Source organism: Emys orbicularis, chromosome 1 (assembly GCF_028017835.1).
Source record: "Emys orbicularis isolate rEmyOrb1 chromosome 1, rEmyOrb1.hap1, whole genome shotgun sequence".
Lineage (NCBI taxonomy): Eukaryota > Metazoa > Chordata > Testudines > Emydidae > Emys > Emys orbicularis.
Window position 1 is genome coordinate 142,239,725 of NC_088683.1, and position 18,701 is coordinate 142,258,425.

The 18,701-nt window shown below is 43.3% G+C and overlaps 1 protein-coding gene across 4 annotated transcripts in view; it reads right to left on the reverse strand.

Annotated features, from left to right (window-relative positions):
* The window catches only part of TSPAN9 (tetraspanin 9), a 260,122-nt gene that overhangs the window by 124,990 nt on the left and 116,431 nt on the right, over positions 1 to 18,701 (reverse strand). For 2 of the 4 annotated variants that reach the window (XM_065405869.1, XM_065405861.1), the window contains one exon: positions 10,223 to 10,302. In XM_065405869.1, the coding sequence (XP_065261941.1) occupies positions 10,223 to 10,285 (63 nt within the window). In that variant the 5' untranslated portion in view covers positions 10,286 to 10,302. Of the gene's footprint in view, positions 1 to 10,222; positions 10,589 to 18,701 lie in introns of those variants that run through there. The other 2 variants (XM_065405857.1, XM_065405856.1) reach the window with 1 other exon arrangement.

Sequence of the window (18,701 nt, forward strand, 5' to 3'; positions counted from 1 at the left end):
TTATATCTAGGAGATGCAGAAGATACTGCAGCGTGCACTGAAGTAAAGACAGGACCAGAGAAATGCTGGAAGGGAAGCAGGGCCGGCTTTAGGAAGTGTGGGGCCCGATTCGACAGGGCCCCGGCAGGGATGACTCACCCGGCAGCGCTCCGGGTCTTCGCTCTGGGTCTTCTGCGACACTGAAGGACCTGCCGCCGAAGACCCAGTAGGGAACCGCCCGGTGAGTACATTCCCCCCCCCATCCGACCCCCACCCATGTCCTGCCCCCGACTACCCCCCTCAGAAACCGCAACCCATCAACCCCACACCCCGCTCCTTGTCCCCTGACCACTCCTTCCCAAGACCCCCCACCCTAATTGCCCCCCAGGACCCCACCCCCTACCCAACTCGCCCTGCTCCCGGTCCCCTGACTGCCCCGACCCCATCCACCACCACCCAGACAGACCCCCGGAACTCCCATGCCTACCCAACCCCCCCCCATCCCCTGACCACCCCCCCAGAACCTCTGCCCGATCCAATGCCCCCCCCACCCACTCCCTGTCCCCGGGACTCCCTGCCCCTGCCTTATCCACACACACACACACCCCTCCGGCCCTGGTCTCTTACCATGCCGCTTACCCCCGCCAGAGTCACGCTGGAGCCGGGCCGGGGCCGGGGCCGGAACCGCGCCGCCCGGCCGGGGCCGAAGCCGCGCCACCCGGAGCCGGAGCCGCGCCACCCGGCCAGAGTCGGAGGGTGCCGCTTGGCCGGAGCCAGACCCGCTTGGCCAGAGCCGGACTGGGCCACGCCGCACCTCCCTGGAGCCCTCCTTGCGTCCCCCCACCCCAGCTTACCTGCCACTGCTTGTTTCCAGGCTTCCTGCGCGAACATCTGATTCGCGGGAAGCAGGGGATGGGGAGGAGAAGGGGGGCAGAGTGTTCTGGGGAGGAGGGGGAGGTGAGCTGGGGCCGGGGGCGGGGCGGACAGCTGCCAGAGCTTGGGAACCGGCTCCAGCTCACCACTGGGCGCGGGGCCCGATTCAGGGGAATTGGAGGAATCGGCCTAAAGCCAGCCCTGAAGGGAAGCATTACAAGGGTGTAGCAGTAAGTCAGTCAAAGCTTTTAACCACGGCCAGAAAAGGAGCCACTGCAAGAAGCTGGGGCATAAGAGGGAAGCAGAGTGGACGACAGATGGTTCAGGGAGGAGAGAAGACCAGGCTGTGTGGGTGAGGGCAGTGTGACAAGGATACTTTATCTAGGAGCCCACTTGAAAATGGGTTTGGCAAGCTCATTTACGAATTGTTAGGCCACTTGATTCCATGTGGCCTAAGTCACTACACCACATTACATATTTATAATCAGGAACTTAGCTTCTGTTTGTTTGTTTTTAATTTCTAAATTGTTATTGTGCTGCTCACATTCAATGCGTTGAGCCAGCCTCACAAAAGATGACCAAACAACTGTGCCCAGCAAGCCATGTTATAACAAATGTATCAGACAAATCTACTTTTGAATCATAAATCAATACACCATTTATCCAAGGTAACAAACAATAAATGGCTCCTGAGCGTCCGGGCAGCAACAGCAACAATATTTCCAAAGACAAACTTCATATTATTCCCCTCATCGCCTCTCCCAAAGAGGACAAGATTAGCACATGATGTTAGTGAACAGCAGTATGTGAAAGGAATTCTATAAAAAATGCACAACATAAGGTTTCCTATATCGAACATAAATCATGCCTTTAAAAATGTTCCTGAATCCCTGCCACCTAGGGGAACCAACCAAACAGTTCTGGAGCAAGCCGCATCTTCTCTGTAACTAAACCAGTTTAAGCTAAACCAGATTCAACAGAAGCACATCTGAAAGTATGAACCCTCCCAGGCTACCCATTGTTCTTCGACACTGGTTAAAATGGTTATAAAATGCTGGGTGGATGCAAACAATGTTAAACACTTTTAAGCTGTGTCACCATCCTTAGCATAGTACAGAAGTTGTAAAAAGGACAGTGCTTTATTTATGGCATATTCAACCAGTGGGACACATAGGGAAATCAGAACTTTTTGCATACCAAATTTTAAAACCAGAGGCTAAAAGATCCATGTGCAAAAATGTACATGTAATTGCACTCCTATGTATGTATGCACTGTTCTCATCACAAGCCTAAATTGGGCCTTGCACATACTAGGGTTGCCGAGTGTCTGGTTTTCGACCGGAACACCCGCTCGAAAAGGGACCCTGGTGGCTCTGGTCAGCACTGCTCAGGGCCGCCCAGAGGATTCAGGGGGCCTGGGGTCTTGCCACCAAAGACCCGGCACTTCGGCGGCAGGTCCCGGGGCGGAAGAACCCCCCGCTGCCAAATTGCCACCGAAGACCCGGAGCGGAAGAAGCTCTGGGGGCCCAGGCCCCACGAGAGTTTTCCGGGGCCTCCGGAGCGAGTGAAGGACCCCGCTCCAAGGGCCCCGAAAAACTCTCGTGGGGGCCCCTGCGGGGCCCGGGGCAAATTGCCCCACTTGCCCCCCCCCCGGGCAGCCCTGGCACCGCTGACCGGGCCATTAAAAGTCCAGTTGGTGCGGGGCTGGCAGTCTCCCTGCCCAGCTCTGCACGGCAACATCTCCCTCAGCTACTAGGCGGAATGACGGCCGGGGGGCTCCACATGCTGCCCCCGCCCCGAGCACCAGCTCTGCAGCTCCCATTGGCTGGGAATCGCAGCCAACAGGAGCTGCGGGGGTGGTGTCTATGGTTGGAGAAAGCACACAGAGACACTTGGCCATGCCTTCGCCTAGGAGCCGAGGAACATGTCCCCGCCTCTGGGAGCTGCGTGAGGTAAGTGCCATGCCAGGAGCCTGCACCCTGAACCCTCTCCTGCGTCCCAACCCCCTGCCAAAGCCCAGAACCCCCTCCCGCATTCCGTACACCCTTGCCCCAGCCGAGCCCCCTCCTGCACCCCAAACCCCTCATCCCCAACCCCACCCCAGAGCCCACACCCCCAGCAGGAGCCCTCACACCCACACCCTAACCCCCTGCTCCAGCCCAGAGCCCCCTCCCACACCCTGAACCCCTCATTTCTGGCCCCACCCTGGAGCCCGCATCCCCAGCCCAGAGCCCCTGCCCCTTCCCATACCCCAACCCCCGCCTCAGCCTAGAGTCCCTCCCACACTCTGAACCCATTGGCTTCACCCTCCAGCCTGGAGCCCCCTCCTGCACCCCAAACCCTTCATCCCTGGCCCCACCCCAGAACCTGCACCCCCAGCTGCATCCCTCACCCCCTCCCACATCCCAACACTGAGCCCCTTCCCGCACCCAAACTCCCTCCCAGAGCCCACACCCTGCACCACCTCCCGCACCCCAACCCCGTGCCCCAGGCAAGAGCCCCTTCCTGCACCCCAAACTCCTCATCCTTGGCCCTACCCTAGAGCCCACACACCCAGCCCAGAGCCTGTACCCCCTCCAACACTCCAAACCCCTCGGCCTCACCCCGGAGCCCTCTCCTGCACCCCAAACCCCTCATCCTCGGCCCCACCCCAGAGCCCACACCCCAAGCCGGAGCCCTCACCCCCAACCCCTTACCCCAGCCTGGCGAAAATGAGTGAGTGAAGGTGGGGGAGAGCGAGCGACAGAGGGAGGGGGATGGAGTGAGTGGGGGCAGGGCCTCGGGGAAGGGGCAGGGCAAGGATGCTCGGTTTTCTGCAATTAGAAAGTTGGCAACCCTAGCACACATGAGTGCACATTTAGAAATGAATCTGAATTAGCTTGCTGGGAAATTACTTACTCTTTGAAATCCCCATTAAAAAATAGACTTTTTCATATAGACAAGAATGAAAACAGAAACAGCATTTTAGCAAAATTAAAATATCTTTTTCTTTCACAGTTCAGTATGTAGCACTTTAAAAACAAATAATGAATCTGAACTTTTAGGTGGCCTCATTCTACCTGCGTAGTATTTTAAATGCCACCACACTGGTGCTTTGTGCCAGTACAGGTTTTCTGTACTGTATATGCATTCTGTCACTTGCCAGCTAAGATGTTCTCAAGTGGCTCTGGATTCACTCCTGCCAGAAAATTATAGAAGAAAATATTGATATCTTGTCATGAGACAAGGTTCTCTATATCCTTTAACATCTCTCCTTATCTTTATTCCCTGTGTCAGAAAAGGGTTATGCGCTACACGGGGAAACATGATTACAAAATCATGCAGTAAGGACCAGGTTGGAAAAATAAAGTGAATCTGAATGTGTGTTCCGTTAAACGTTGTCTATAGTTTGAAATTCTGTTCTTATTTCAGAGACCCCACATGTGTCACTAAACCCAGAAGATTAACTTACAGATAGGCAGAGGGACAAAGCCTGCTCACAAGATTTATATTTGTCCAACAGGTTCAGATAAGCATTAAAGCTTTGTAATTCAAACTAAACAGTGTGTTGTTACAGTATATATTCCAGTCGGAAAAAATGCCTCTAAGTATGGATTACCCTATATAAACAGCTCTAGGAGTCTTAGCTGCATTACAGTACCAATACCTGTGATAGCAGTCTCACCCCCCCAGGAGAATGGACATGTTTTTTTCTCTCTCTCTCTCTCTGCATCTGACTATAGAGTAGATATACCTTGGTGTATGCTTTACTGGCTTTAGATACTCTGTTAAGTTTGCTCCACCACTAAATATCCATGGTCATTTTTGTTCAATAAGGGAAATTATGAACCACTTGCTTTCCTGTTAGATAAAATTAGATTTCTTGCTGAAATAGAAAATCTTTTCAAGGATAGCCTTTGTCCCTTATTTTATTAAAATGTATTTATAAACAGAATCAAATAGTGATTCTTGTTTGCTAGATTTGAAATTGTCTGCACTGCCATTTCCAAGTTAACTTTTTCAGGTTGTTTTTTGTTGCAGCCTTACAATTTAGCAAAATGCCCAGAAAGTCTGCTTGAAACTGAATATCCAACATTTGAATTTGCAAAAATGTGTCTATAACTTAATCTGACTTTCACCTTCACTAATTTCATCTACTTTTGAACAAGATTAATGTAATTAATAATAACTTTAAGTGACAACATACCTATAAATATTATTTAAATTCCTAACAGAGGGCTTTACATTTTTTGTCAAAAATATACAGGCAGGCTTAATTTAACAAAAGAACCACATTAAGTAACTTACTGCCTATTCTTAGTTTTCTTACCCATGATGACATTAAATCTCAGTACGATTTTCTCTCTCACCAAAAGTTCACAGAGTACAAATGCATCACATTAGCAAATGTAAACCAATAAACTATGCTAAAATCTATCAAAATTTATATTCTGAACATTCCAAACTATGTGGACCATTTGGGACTAATTGCCCTTACTTAAATGAATAGGGCAACCTAACATTTATCCATGCACCAAACTCCACATGCAAAGTTGTCAACTGTAACTCTGATCAAATATTCTTACCACTTCAAAATTTCCCTTGCTTAAATAGGAAAAGTGAACTTCCATTTATTTTTGAAAGTTTACTGTTCTATTCATAACAACTTATTAAAGACTTAGCAGTATGTTCTATAAACAGTTGTTGTAACACTCTCTCTTTCTGGATAACGCACTGAAGTTAAATATTTTGTATTAACCCATATCCAATCTTTATATTTAGCAGTTTTCTTTCTTACTAATTAAGCTGCTATCTGTATAAACAAAAATCAATATTTGATTTCTTCTATGAGCCTGTATTGGCCACTTTGCAAACTTGATTCATTTGCACATAAATGCTCTGGAAGGCAAACTGAATCAACTAATATACGTACATGCACAGACTTTTTGTCAAAGATATTATGCACTTAAGATGAATTCAGTATAAATCACCATCCTAGCCACACAATTAAATACTATAAGCTTCCTTAACCCTCAGCTCAGACTTTTCTAATCTCCAAAAGAAAGCAAAGCCAGATGGCCGAGAACAACTGCTAAGAACCACATAGGGCCACGGAAAATACCTGAAGTTCTTAGCAATATAGTGAAAAATACCTTCTGTTTCAAGTTACTGATATGCCCATATAGAGCAGGATGCATCTTTTTCAAAGCAATTGATGCATCCCACATTATAGGCTAGTTAGTCCACCTGGTACTAAATTAAGAAGTGCATTTTCTTGTCAAGGGTATAGATGACTAAGATGCTATACATTTAACACAATTCTTGGTGTGGCGATTGAAATGATCATCTGCAGAAACAATGTACCACCTGTTCACCAAGGCCAACACAGAGATGGTACATTTAGGTATGTGACAGTGCAAACTGTATTCTAACCATTGCATCTGTAGCATCTTCAGATGGGTACCCTTTGGGCCAGGCCAGTAGTTTAGGGGCAGCACAACTGGCTGCCAGATGGGGGGGGATCTCAGATTAGCTAGGTCTCAGGCTTGGCCCCTCGTTGCCAGGCTGTGAATGGCGAAAGAGGAGCCACTGGCCTCATTTTCTGGGTGACTGCTCAAGAGCAGGACTGATGGGACTTAAAAGGGAACACTGCCCAGCGCTCCTTAGCTAGAAGGACCCAGCATTTGAAGATGGTGTGTAGGACGAGAGACCCCAAAAGATATCACTTGCGAAACACACAGAGATGAAGTACCACTGACTTCTAAATAACCCCTATCTACTGCATTTTGTTGATAATGCTTAGTACACAGAAAAATCAAACAGATTTTCTGCACTGCAGAACCACAACAGCATGCCATACAAATTCATATGTTGTAGTACTCATTAATAGGATAATTCAACAGACAGCGGGTAGACTGGCACCTGATTGCAGGCTCCCTGAAACATAATTTGTCAGTTTCAATTTAGACTTATCCAAATAAACTCATGAAATATTGTCTCTTCCACTTGCCAGGAGAGAGGATATTGATTTAAGGTGTACACCTTCCATCTCTGGAGACTCGGATTCACATTTTAGGTTAAGTCACAGGATCAGACTGGTTTGGTGGTCTACAATGAGCCCTTTGAGGAAAACACTCCACATCACAAAGCCACCACAACAGTCTTGAACAAGTTGGCAGCCACTGCTCATGAAAAGCCCAGAACTTCATGGGTTTAGACTGTGTATTGGCAGAGCTGTGTGGGGACATATAACTGCAGCAGCAGGGGCTGTTATAGTTTCAAAATTAAATGCACTGGCAGAGTTGTGGGGACAAGAGTTTTGAACTGCAGTAATAGGGTGTGTCATAGGGCAGGACGGAGGTGCATTGACAGATCTGGTAGGAGAGGCTTGAAATAGCAAGGGGGCTGCCGGGGGGGATTGAAGGGCATTGGCAGAGCTGTGTGGGGATCCCAGGACTGGAACAGCAGAGGTTGCTGAAGATCAGTGTTAAGGAACATTGGCAAAGCTGGGATGGCACCCAAGACACCTAACACGGTAGGTCAGATCAAGAACAATGTGCAACGTCAAAATCGGGCAGACACCTGCCCATAGCATCCTTTATCTAACTGACCCAGAACTTTACAAAATATACACAACTTTCATCTGAGTGCAGCAAAGCACAAAAGGATGAAACATTCTGGTTAAAAATAATCAACACTCAATAGTAGCATTCAGTGGTACCGCAGCCCACTGAAAATAATAGACGGACGCACAAGAGTCTCAGAGCTTCAGTCTGACACAACTGATGTTTTTGTAAAAAGGGGGAGCTTTTGAACAGTTTCTACAACACAAATGGAGCCAACTCCTGTTGCAAACAACTTTGAAAACCTGCTGGTTTGTATTCAGCACTTCTCTAAAATCCCACAGATTCATCATTCTACACCAACGTTTACATTCTGAGTAGTCAGGCTCAGACAAAGAGCATCTCAGAACAATTGACAGAGTTACCATGATGAATACAGAGACAAAGATTAATAAGAAAAAAAAAGAAAAATGGTGTAAACCAAGGAAGAAGAGAAAGATTTTCAGGCAAGAGTTCAGATGAGAGGGAGAGATGATGAGGTGCAGAGGTACAGGAAGGCTGTCCCAGGTAGTAGGAGCTGCAGAGCAAGTCTTGGCCCCAGCAATGATGAGACTGTATGGAGAGACAGAGAAGAGCCCAGTGGTGGATGAGAAGGGGAATCAGAAAGTTGAGCAGAGAGAGAAGGATGGAGTGAGTTCATGAAGGGACCACACAAAAAGGGTCACTGGAAAGTTGGGGGGGAAATAGCAAGGAGAGCAACTAAAAAGATACAACAACAGAGTTTTAAGACCTAACTATGGACAACCTAGAAAAATGTTACTTGGGAAGGAGATGAAATAAAGATCTAATACCATTATACTGTGTGAAGTTTGGAGGGATACCTAAGGACTGATCACACAGAACAAGAGCAATAAGACCAGGAGTAATGTACTCAGACTCATAGACTTTAAGGTCAGAAGGGACCATCATGATCATCTAGTGTGATGTCCTGCACATTGCAGGCCACAGAACCTCACTCACCCACTCCTGTAATAGACCCCTAACCTCTGGCTGAGTTACTGAAGTCCTCATATCATGATTTAAAGACTTCAAGTTACAGAGACTCCATCATTTACACTAGTTTAACCTGCAAGTGACCCACGCCACAGGCGGCAAAGGAAGGTGAAAACCCCCCAGGGTCTCTACCAGTCTGACTTAGGAGAAAATTCCTTCCCAACCCCAAATATGGTGATCAGTTAGATCCTGAGCATGTGGGCAAGACCCACCAGCCAGACACCTGGGAAAGAATTCTCTGTAGTAACTCAGAACCCTCCCCATTCAGTGTCCCATTTACTAAAAACTAATGGCAATACTTAGCATAGGAAAATATTTCTAAGGAGTCAGAGTAATGCAGCATTGGCATGAATGGCCCAGTCTGGTAACAAGTTTATATCTTAATAGGGATTCCAGAAAGAAGTGAGGCAAATTTCTGGTAGGATTCATGTAGTGAAAAATCATGAATGATGTTCTTGAGTGACCCCTTGCAGCCCCAAACTTCTGTGAAACCTGCTCAGAAGATTCTCTGTCAGATTCCCACACCTTCCATGATGGAAATGTTTCAGTACATTACTACTGAAGCTCACTGGTGCATGAGTCGTCCAGTGCCCTATGAGGTCTCCCATTCCCTTCGGCTGCTAAAAGTTATTTCAGTAAGTGGGTCAGCTAAACAGAAAAGCCGGTGGCTAAGACAGAGACATGGCTCTTAATTTCAATGTTGACTTCTCCACTGAAGAAATATCTATCCAAATTGGACTTTTAATATCCTTCTACCTTAAAAATAAACCAACAAAACTACATTTTCATTTACCTCTGAGATATGTTTTTTATTTCTGAATTATAACCTTGAATTTTTTTAAGTTCAAAGACATTAATATTATAATTGCTTTTCCTAATCATCACAAAACTGCTGACCTTTAATTCTGATAAAACAATTTTGTACTGTGCTCTATTGAAACCTACTTGACATTTCAATTTGCTTGCATTTCCCCCCCAATATTGTCCAAACGGGGATGCCTAGAAGCTGGCTGACTTCACACCCTTGTTTTCCAAGTGTACATGACATTAGTTTGCTCAAAGTAGTTGTTACACTTTGAATCTGCTTGCTGAAGCATTGTTACATCTCCTCACGCTCCCTGGCTGATAGAGGAAAATCAATTTTGATCCCTCAAAAGCAAGAGCTAGTCTCCAACTTAACACACCAATTTGGACAACTGCGACTGAAACTGAATCAGGAGTCATTTGTCATTCCAGTCATTTTACATTTGTGCTGACACCTTAAGGACTAGAATATATGTATATTTTTAAAAGGTGGAAAAAATGAGACTAAACTTCATTCAGTTTGAAAAGCAGTTTGTCAATTACATTAGAAAAGTAGGGAAGATTGATGGGGACAACAAAAACATAATTCAGGTTTAAATTAACCTGCAACTTAAAGCAGCACAAGGCATTATAAAAGAATGTAAAAAATTCCACTAAAAACTGATTTGGATCGTTTTAAATGGTAAATAGGTCCTGCCCTTCTTTAATTTATCCTGGTCAAAACACATGAATTAAAAGACTCCAGTTTTAATAATCTGTAATCAAAGTAGAGTAATAGGAAAGTAAAATCTGTAGGAAACGTACATTTTCCCATAGGGCACAGATTTAGCACTGTAAATATTCCATGCAGGTACAAGAGAGGGGAAGAAAAAAAAGCTTACGGTAGTGCTGAAAAGATGCACTGTGCACATAATGCAGTAGTACAGAGAACTCTAACAAATGAAGGCAATTGAAAAAAAGGCAGTACTCACCCAAAACATTAAATTGAAAAGGAACATCATGTATTTCAAACAACACAGGCAGCCTCTTGCCATGTTGCACTTCTTAAATTCTAAAAGGAAAACAAAAGATAGATCCAGGTAAAACACAACATATTTGCTGCCTTTGGGTGCATTGTATTTGTCACTTTTTATGCCAGTCCCAGTTCCAATGCCGGTCCCTGTTCCAGCCCTGGTGTGGCTCTGTGTGCGTGATCCAGCAGTGCCGTAAAAAGCTCCAGCAGTAAAACCTCGACCAAACTGCCTGCCTGAGGTAGAAGGTTTAGCAAAGTCCGAGTCCTTGCTATCCAAAGATGGACTACGGTGAATTGAAGAATCCTCACTACTTGACTTCTCCATGATCTCTCTTTTCACAGTTGTCAGATTTAATGTCTAGCATCTCTCAGCATTAAACACAGTGCCTTGTGAACTCCACAGTCATACAAGGATGATTTTTCTTTATCTTAATAAACAACTCACATAACCACTGTAGAATTTATTGCAATATTCCCTGCATTGCTGCTTTTTTTTCCTTTTTCTTTTTTATACCAAAGTAAGCTGTACAATAGGTATCTGCAGCTTTGATTTATGCACCAGCATCCCAGGCAGGAACAATCTCATGACGTCTTGACGAATTGGTTATGAATAACTTAGCTTTTTATTTAAAATACCATAAACTGTTTCTTCCCACTCTTAGTCCTCTGATCTACAGACAGCAGATGGTCCTTATATCCATTTCCAAAAGGGCAGTCCAGTACATCTGGAAGACTTTCTCCAGCCTGAGCACTTTTCTTGCTCTCTCAGCTCTCTTCTCTGCCTCACTCTGACTGCTTCTCACATGCTGTTCGTTTTTTTTTTTTTTTTTACCCGTTTGCAGTATCTCATTCAGTAATCAGCTATTGGAGCTCACTTTCAGTGTTGCACTGCTGTTGATGTGAAATCATCAGCAACTGCAACCACTGGGCATTTCCCACAGAAATCCCTGACCTAACTATCAAGTAATACATCCACTCTCTGGATAGCCCCTCCCCTTTACTTTACATCTAGCCAATTAGAACAAGCCTTCCCCCAAGGCATGCCTCCATGACATAATATCTTTAATAGGATTAGTATTACTCTTTGACTATACAAGTGCACAACAGAAAATCTCTTTAAATGTCAAGTACTGTTTAGCTGTTTATGGGCAAGAATCATGAGGTAATGATACTCCTTTAATGTAATAAAAGGCTGTAAAAGTAAGGATTAGATACACAGAAGTTAACAAACCCCCAATGAAATTAACGGTAACTATATACTTTTACATTTTTTGCCGCTTAAATGAATGGCATGGGACAAGCAACTGGAACCGGCTAGCACCTAGTGTTTGTCTAATAGGCACATTTCTCAGTTATACACGCACATAGTATGACGCCATCAACTGTGATATAATTAACCATAACATGAAACACAGAGCTGCTATCTTTTTACAGGGTAATCAATCAATCCTAAATCTCCTGAATGTTACAGTATCTGAGCCTGCAGCTATTTACACACTATTTAACTGGTATGTCAGAGATTACTCTAGCACAGTGGCTCTCAACGTTTCCGGACTACTGTACCCCTTTCTGGAGTCTGACTTGTCTTGCATAACCCCAAGTTTCACCTCACTTAAAAACTACTTGCTTACAAAATCAGACATAAAAATATAAAAGTGTCACAGCATGCTGTTACTGAAAAATTGCTTACTTCCTCATTTTTACCACATAATTATAAAATAAATCAATTGGAATATTAATATTGTACTTACATTTCAGTGTATAGTATTATAGAGCAGAATAAACAACTCATTGTATTAAATTTTAGTTTGTACTAATTTCACTAATGCTTTTTATGTCGCCTGTTGTAAAACTAGGCAAATATCTAGATGAGTTGATGTATCCCCTGGAAGACCTCTGCATACCTCCAGGGATACGCGTACCGCTGGTTGAGAACCATTGCTCTAGCATACAGTATTCTCTCAGACTTCTTTCATTATAGATAATGTCTGTGAACTACAAACTCTGACCTGAATGCTCTATTCCTTTCTAGACAGCAACAATTCTCACACTCGGCAATGCAATGCCTCACGGCATGACTCTACAACACAAGTGGGATAATGATATCAAGACATCCTATAACATAGATACTGTGTTAGCTTTCCCATGTTATCTGAAAAACCTACACTAAGCGGACTCCCCTGGAGCATGTGGAGTTTTCTGGGTTTGCTTGGTGTTTTAAAACTGGTTTCACATTAGCTGTGCATGTTCATAAACTGGCATAAGAGCACCAATAATTGTGTAAAGGAACTGTCCACACAAAAGATAGAAATCCATGCAAAAAACCCAACGTTAACAGACCATTAAGTTTGCATAGTGAAGCACTCAAGCCAGGAAATGCAAAAAACACACTACAACACAGCCTTTAATTATGTGACCACATATACTGAGAAAATAATAGGGCTGTCTATTAATCGCAGTCAACTCACGCGATTAACTCAAAAAAATTAATCATGATTAAAAAATTAATTGCGATTAATCGCAGTTTTAATCACACTGTTAAACAATAGAATACCAATTGAAATTTATTAAATATTTTGGATGTTTTTCTACATTTTCATATATATTGTATTCTGTGTTGTAATTGAAATCAAAGTGTATATTATTCTTGATTACAAATATTTTCACTGTAAAAGATAAACAAAAGAAATAGTATTTTTTAATTCACCTCATTCAAGTACTGTAGTGCAAGTTCTGTGTGGTGAAAGTGCAACTTACAAATATAGATTTTTTTTTGTTACATAACTGCACTCAAAAACAAAACAATGTAAAACTTCAGAGCCTACAAGTCCACTCAGTCCTACTTCTTGGTCAGCCAATTGTGAAGACAAACACGTTTGTTTACATTTACAGGAGATAGTGCTGCCCTCTACTTATTTACAATAGCATCAGAAAGTGAGAACAGGTATTTGCATGGCACTTTTGTAGCTGGCATTGCAAGGTATTTACATGCCAGATATGCTAAACATTCGTATGCTCCTTCATGCTTCGGCCACCATTCCAGAGGACATGCTTCCATGCTGATGACGCTCGTTAAAAAAAATAACGCGTTAATTAAATTTATGACTGAACTCCTTGGGGGAGAATTGTATGTCTCCTGCACCGTTTTACTCACATTCTGCCATATATTTCATGTTATAGCAGTCTCGGATGATGACCCAGCACATGTTGTTTGTATTAAGAACACTTTCACTACAAATCTGACAAAATGCAAACAAGATACCACTGTGAAATTTCTAAAGATAGTGTGGCAGAGCTCTGACCTTGCCCCCGTGGGTCCTGAGCTTCTAGGTGGTATATGCTAGCCTCAGTGGCTCACTGTGACCCTCCACTTAGCCCTTCTCTCTCTAGGGCCAGGGTTACAGTCTACTGAGCCCTTTTCATCATAAGCCAGCAAGGAGGTTGGTGAGAGAACTCCCACAGTCTCTGTTGTCCCTAGGGGCTTGTTTTAGAACAGTTTAGCCTCCTGTCCTGACAGGGGCCTGACTTCCACTCCCAGGAGGTGTTCCTGTAGTGGTGGGTTGGGGGGAACCCGGGCCCGCCCTCTACTCCGGGTTCCGGCCCAGGGACCCCAATGGTAGCAGCTGTTGGCAGCCAACCTTTCACTGCCAGAGTTGCTACATTTCCCTGGGCCACTTCCCCACAGCTCTCCTGCTTTTCCCTTCTTCACCCTTACCTTAGGGCTCCCTTATCAATAACTTGAGGGTGTCTTCATTAACCAGCCCTTCAGCCGCACTTCCTCTCCTCTGGCTCCCTGGCTCTCCTCTGCCTGACTGGAGTGAGCCTTTTTTATAGTATCAGCGGGGCCTTAATTAGAGTCAGGTGGTCACATTAGCTTAATGGCCTCACCTGACTTTTTGCAGGTTAATTAGAGTCAGGTGTTCTCATTAGCCTGGAGCAGCCCCTGCTCTGGTCAGTCAGGGAACAGAAAACTGTTAATCCAGTGGCCAGTATATCTGCCTTCTGCTATTCTGCTGTACCCAACTGGCCTGGGTCTATCACAATAGCTACAGCACTTGACCCAAGGCTTAAGAATCTGAAGTGCCTTCCAAAATCTGAGAAGGACGAGGTGTGGAGCGTGCTTTCAAAAGTCTTAAAAGAGCAACACTCCGATGAGGAAACTACAGAACGCGAACCACTAAAAAAGAAAATCAACCTTCTGTTGGTTGCATCTGACTCAGACAATGAAAATGAACATGTCCGCACTGCTTTGGACTGTTATTGAGCAGAACCTGTCATCAGCATGGACGCATGTCCCCTGGAATGGTGGTTGAAGCATGAAAGGACATATGAATCTTTAGCACATCTGGCACGTAAATATATTGCGATGCCGGCTACAATAGTGCCATGAGAATGCCTGTTCTCATTTTCAGGTGACACTGTAAACAAGAAGCATTTGGCAGCATTATCTCCTGCAAATGTAAACAAACTTGTCTGTCTGAGCGATTGGCTGAACAAGTAGTAGGACTGAGTGGACTTGCAGGCTCTAAAGCTTTACATTGTTTTGTTTTTGAGTGCAGTTATTTTTTTGTACATAATTCTGCATTTGTAAGTTCAACTTTTATGATAAAGAGATTGCACCACAGTACTTGTATTAGGTGAACTGAAAAATACTATTTCTTTTGTTTTTTACAGTTCAAGTACTTGTAATCAAAAATAAAGTGAGCACTGTACACTTTGTATTGTGTGTTGTAATTGAACTCAGTATATTTGACAATGTAGAAAACATTAAAAAATTTAAATAAATGGTACTCTATTATTGTTTAACAGTGCAATTAATCGCGATTAATTGTTTTAATCGCACGATTAATCGTGATTAATTTTTTTAATCGCTTGACAGCCCTAGAAAATAATAATCCATTTTTTTATTCAAGCTTAGATCTATATACCCAGCAGCACCTTGTAATATGTTGTCATCCTTGTATACTAATACTAAATTTATGATCATATCATCATCAAATGCACAACTGGTGAGGCAGTAGTACTGCTGAAAAGGATCTGGGGGTTATAGTGGATCGCAAATTGAATACGAGTCAATAATGTGATATACAGCTGCAAAAAAGGCTAATATTCTGGGATGTATTAACATAAGCGTCATATGTAAGACACGGGAGGTAATTGTCTGCTCTACTCGGCACTGGTGAGGCCTCAGCTGGAGTACTATGTCCATTTCTGGGCACCACACTTTAGGAAAGATGTGGACAAATTGGAGAGAGCAACAAAAATGATAAAAGATTTAGCAAATTTGACCTATAAGGAAAGATTAAAAAAACTGGGCATGTTTAGTCTTGTGAAAAGAAGACGGATGGGGGACCTGATAACACTGTTCAAATATATTAAGGGCTGTTATAAAGAAGACAGTAATCAATTGTTCTCCATGTCCGCTGAATGTGGGACAAGAAGTAATTGGTTTAATCTGCAGCAAGGGAGATTTAGGTTGCATAGTAGGAAAAATTTTCTAACTATAAGGATAATTAAGCACTGGAATAAGCTTCCAAGGAAAGCTGTGGAATTCCTATTCTTGGAGGTTTTTAAGAATACATTAGACAAACATCTGTCAAGATGGTCTAAGTTTACTTGGACCTGCCTTTGAGCAGAGGGCTGGACTAGATGACTTCTCAAGGTCCCTTCCGGCCCTATATTTCTATGTTTTTATAAAGATATGATGTATCTGCAGTGACAGACCAGTTCTACAAGTTCTGCTTTCTGTTAAGTATTTTCATTACCTTGCCATGAAATATGCACTATACATAACACTGATTTGTCTCTCTTCTCTGAGCACAGCTTCAACACTGACAGGCTCCAATCCAGTAATCAAGCACATGAAGAACTTTACTCACATAAGTAGTCCCATCACTACTCCCGTGAGTGAAGTTACTCAGGTGTGTATGTGTTTGCAAGATAACATCCCAGTGTGTTCAAGCACTAGGTCAGAAATGGTTTCACAGTGAATATCCTAATATTTATTTTATTTTTTGTCATGATGATGGGAACTGTATTTGCTTCTCTCGTGAGCTATCCTTGGGGGCCAAGATTTTCAAAAATTGGAGCCTAAAGATAAGCTCCTAAATTCAAATGTATGCCCCTGTCTGAGAAACCTGGGAGCTGCTGCATGATCAGCACTTTCAAAAATTGGGCAGGTACCTAAATATGATTTTAGAAGCCCAACTATTTTTGAAAATTTTGGCCATGGTGTCTTCAAAATGTTGTTCTAATGTTTTCACACTGAATTGCAGACAGTTGCTTTAAGATCTTTTAAACTGTTTTTTCCTCCACTTTAGTGAGAGTTTATTGTACAGAATTTGCCCCGCTGTCCATCAGATCTGAAAGTTAATATATTTCTAAACTCCCAAGTTAAGCTGAACTTTTTTCCCTGTAAGCTGACATACAAATGTAGGTATGCTCCTAACTGACAAATATTTAATTGTATTAAACAGCAATAACATTTACGCTGAGGTGTACTAAGGAAGCACAAATGATAATTAAGGTTACTATTTGGTCACGGATCTCCACCAGCAGATCTCCATGACTTCAGCCCGCAGCTGCTGGCAGCTGCAGGGTACCCCTGCGGGGTACCCCCTGCCGCCACAGGTGGCGGGGGGGAATCCCCCGGCAGCTTCCCAGCTGCCGGGGCCATGGGCGGTGCGGAGGAATCCCCCACAGCTCCCCAGTCCCCACGGATGCGGGGTGGGATCCTCCGCAGCTCCCCAGCCACCACAGGTGGGGGTCCCTCCCATCTCCCAGCCACTGAGCAGGGGCTGCAGCTCCCAGCCACAGCAGGGCAGGGTGCTGGACCCTCCTCCCTCCCTGTTTTGTCATGGCCATTTTTAGTAAAAGTCAGGGACAGGTCACAGCTTTTTGAATTTTTGCTAATTGCCCATGACTAAAAATGTCCATGACAAAATCATAGCCTTAATGATATCTTTAGCACAAAAGTTTACATTGTATAATTGCAAATTATATGTATATGTGAAAACTCACACCTTTGGTAACCTTAAGCTCTCTGCCACAGTTTCTCCATCTGTAAGTGGTGATAATTATTTATTTACCCACCCTGAAGTTCAAACACTGAATGGGATGTTTATGGGTTTTAAATTGACTCCGTTCATTGGATTTTTTGATTTTTTAAGTGTGGAAACATTTTTATTGGGCTTAAGTTTTTTAAAAGCTTGTTTTTACAACTTTTCAATATCGGGCCATAGCTAAGTTGACATAAAATGTTATGAAAGACTTGTTTTCTTATTAAAAGGGATTTGTATGAACATTTCCATTGCATTTCACCAAAACTCATCATTTGTTAGAAGATAGCAATGGCTGATTTGCATCACAGGTTCTGCTTAAACGTTCTGTTCTATTGAACTGACAATAGAATGAACAATTATTGCTTGCCTGCCTGTCTTTGAAATTTTGTATCTCCTGCAATGTACTCTTATTAATGTCTCAGTCAAGTAATAACATTATGTGTACCTGTCCCCCGCTGCCTACTCTGAGTGGCCTTGTGCCTTGTTCCTACACTACACAACACAATGAAAAATATAAATCAGTATATGTTTTAACAAGGGTACAGGAAGGCTTTCCCCTTGTGATTTCCAGTACTTTCCTTAAGTGGAATTGTTTCCATCCTTGTATCATTTACCCTACCTTTAAATGTCATACATTCATGTACCAGTATTGCCAGTCCCAAGTATACAAAAATCATGAAATTGGGCTAAAAATCATAAGCTTTTTAAAAATACTATATTTGGATGGGTTTTTTTAATTTGTCTTCTGATTTTTAAGCTTTTTCATGGTTCATGTTTTAAAGGTTTTCTCCACAATGGCTAGAAATTTACCTTTTTTTTTTTTTCTTATGAAAGCTCAGATTCTCTCATGATCCCATGACTCCAGGATCTGGGGCTTTAAGAAAAACGCCAAATATTACGAGTCTTCAAAGTATATTATTTAAAAGTAACTTAAATTTGAGCTTGTAACCATAAACGCATATTAATTCCCCAATCTTGCAATTGCATCTCTCTTTGCAAAGCCCTGGACCTGCACAGAACCCCACTGAAGTCAGCAATGATTGGCATCAATGCAAAGAGTCATCCTTGCAGATCTGATCACAGGCTAAGCAAATATACTTTTGTGTACTGAAGTGTGATCTAATGGATATGGCACTACACTGGGACTCAGGAGATCTGGGATCTACTCCCAGCTCTGCCACAGGCCCACTCGTTGACTTTGGGCAATTTTTTTCACTGCTCTGTGCCTCAGTTTTCCCATCTGTACAATGACGAATAACGATACTGACCTCCTTTGTAAAACTTTAAGATCTACTCATGAGAAGTTCTTTATAAGTGCTACTATAAATGCTAAGAGGTAGATGAGGTATTCAGCACCATACCAATTACAAATAAGGC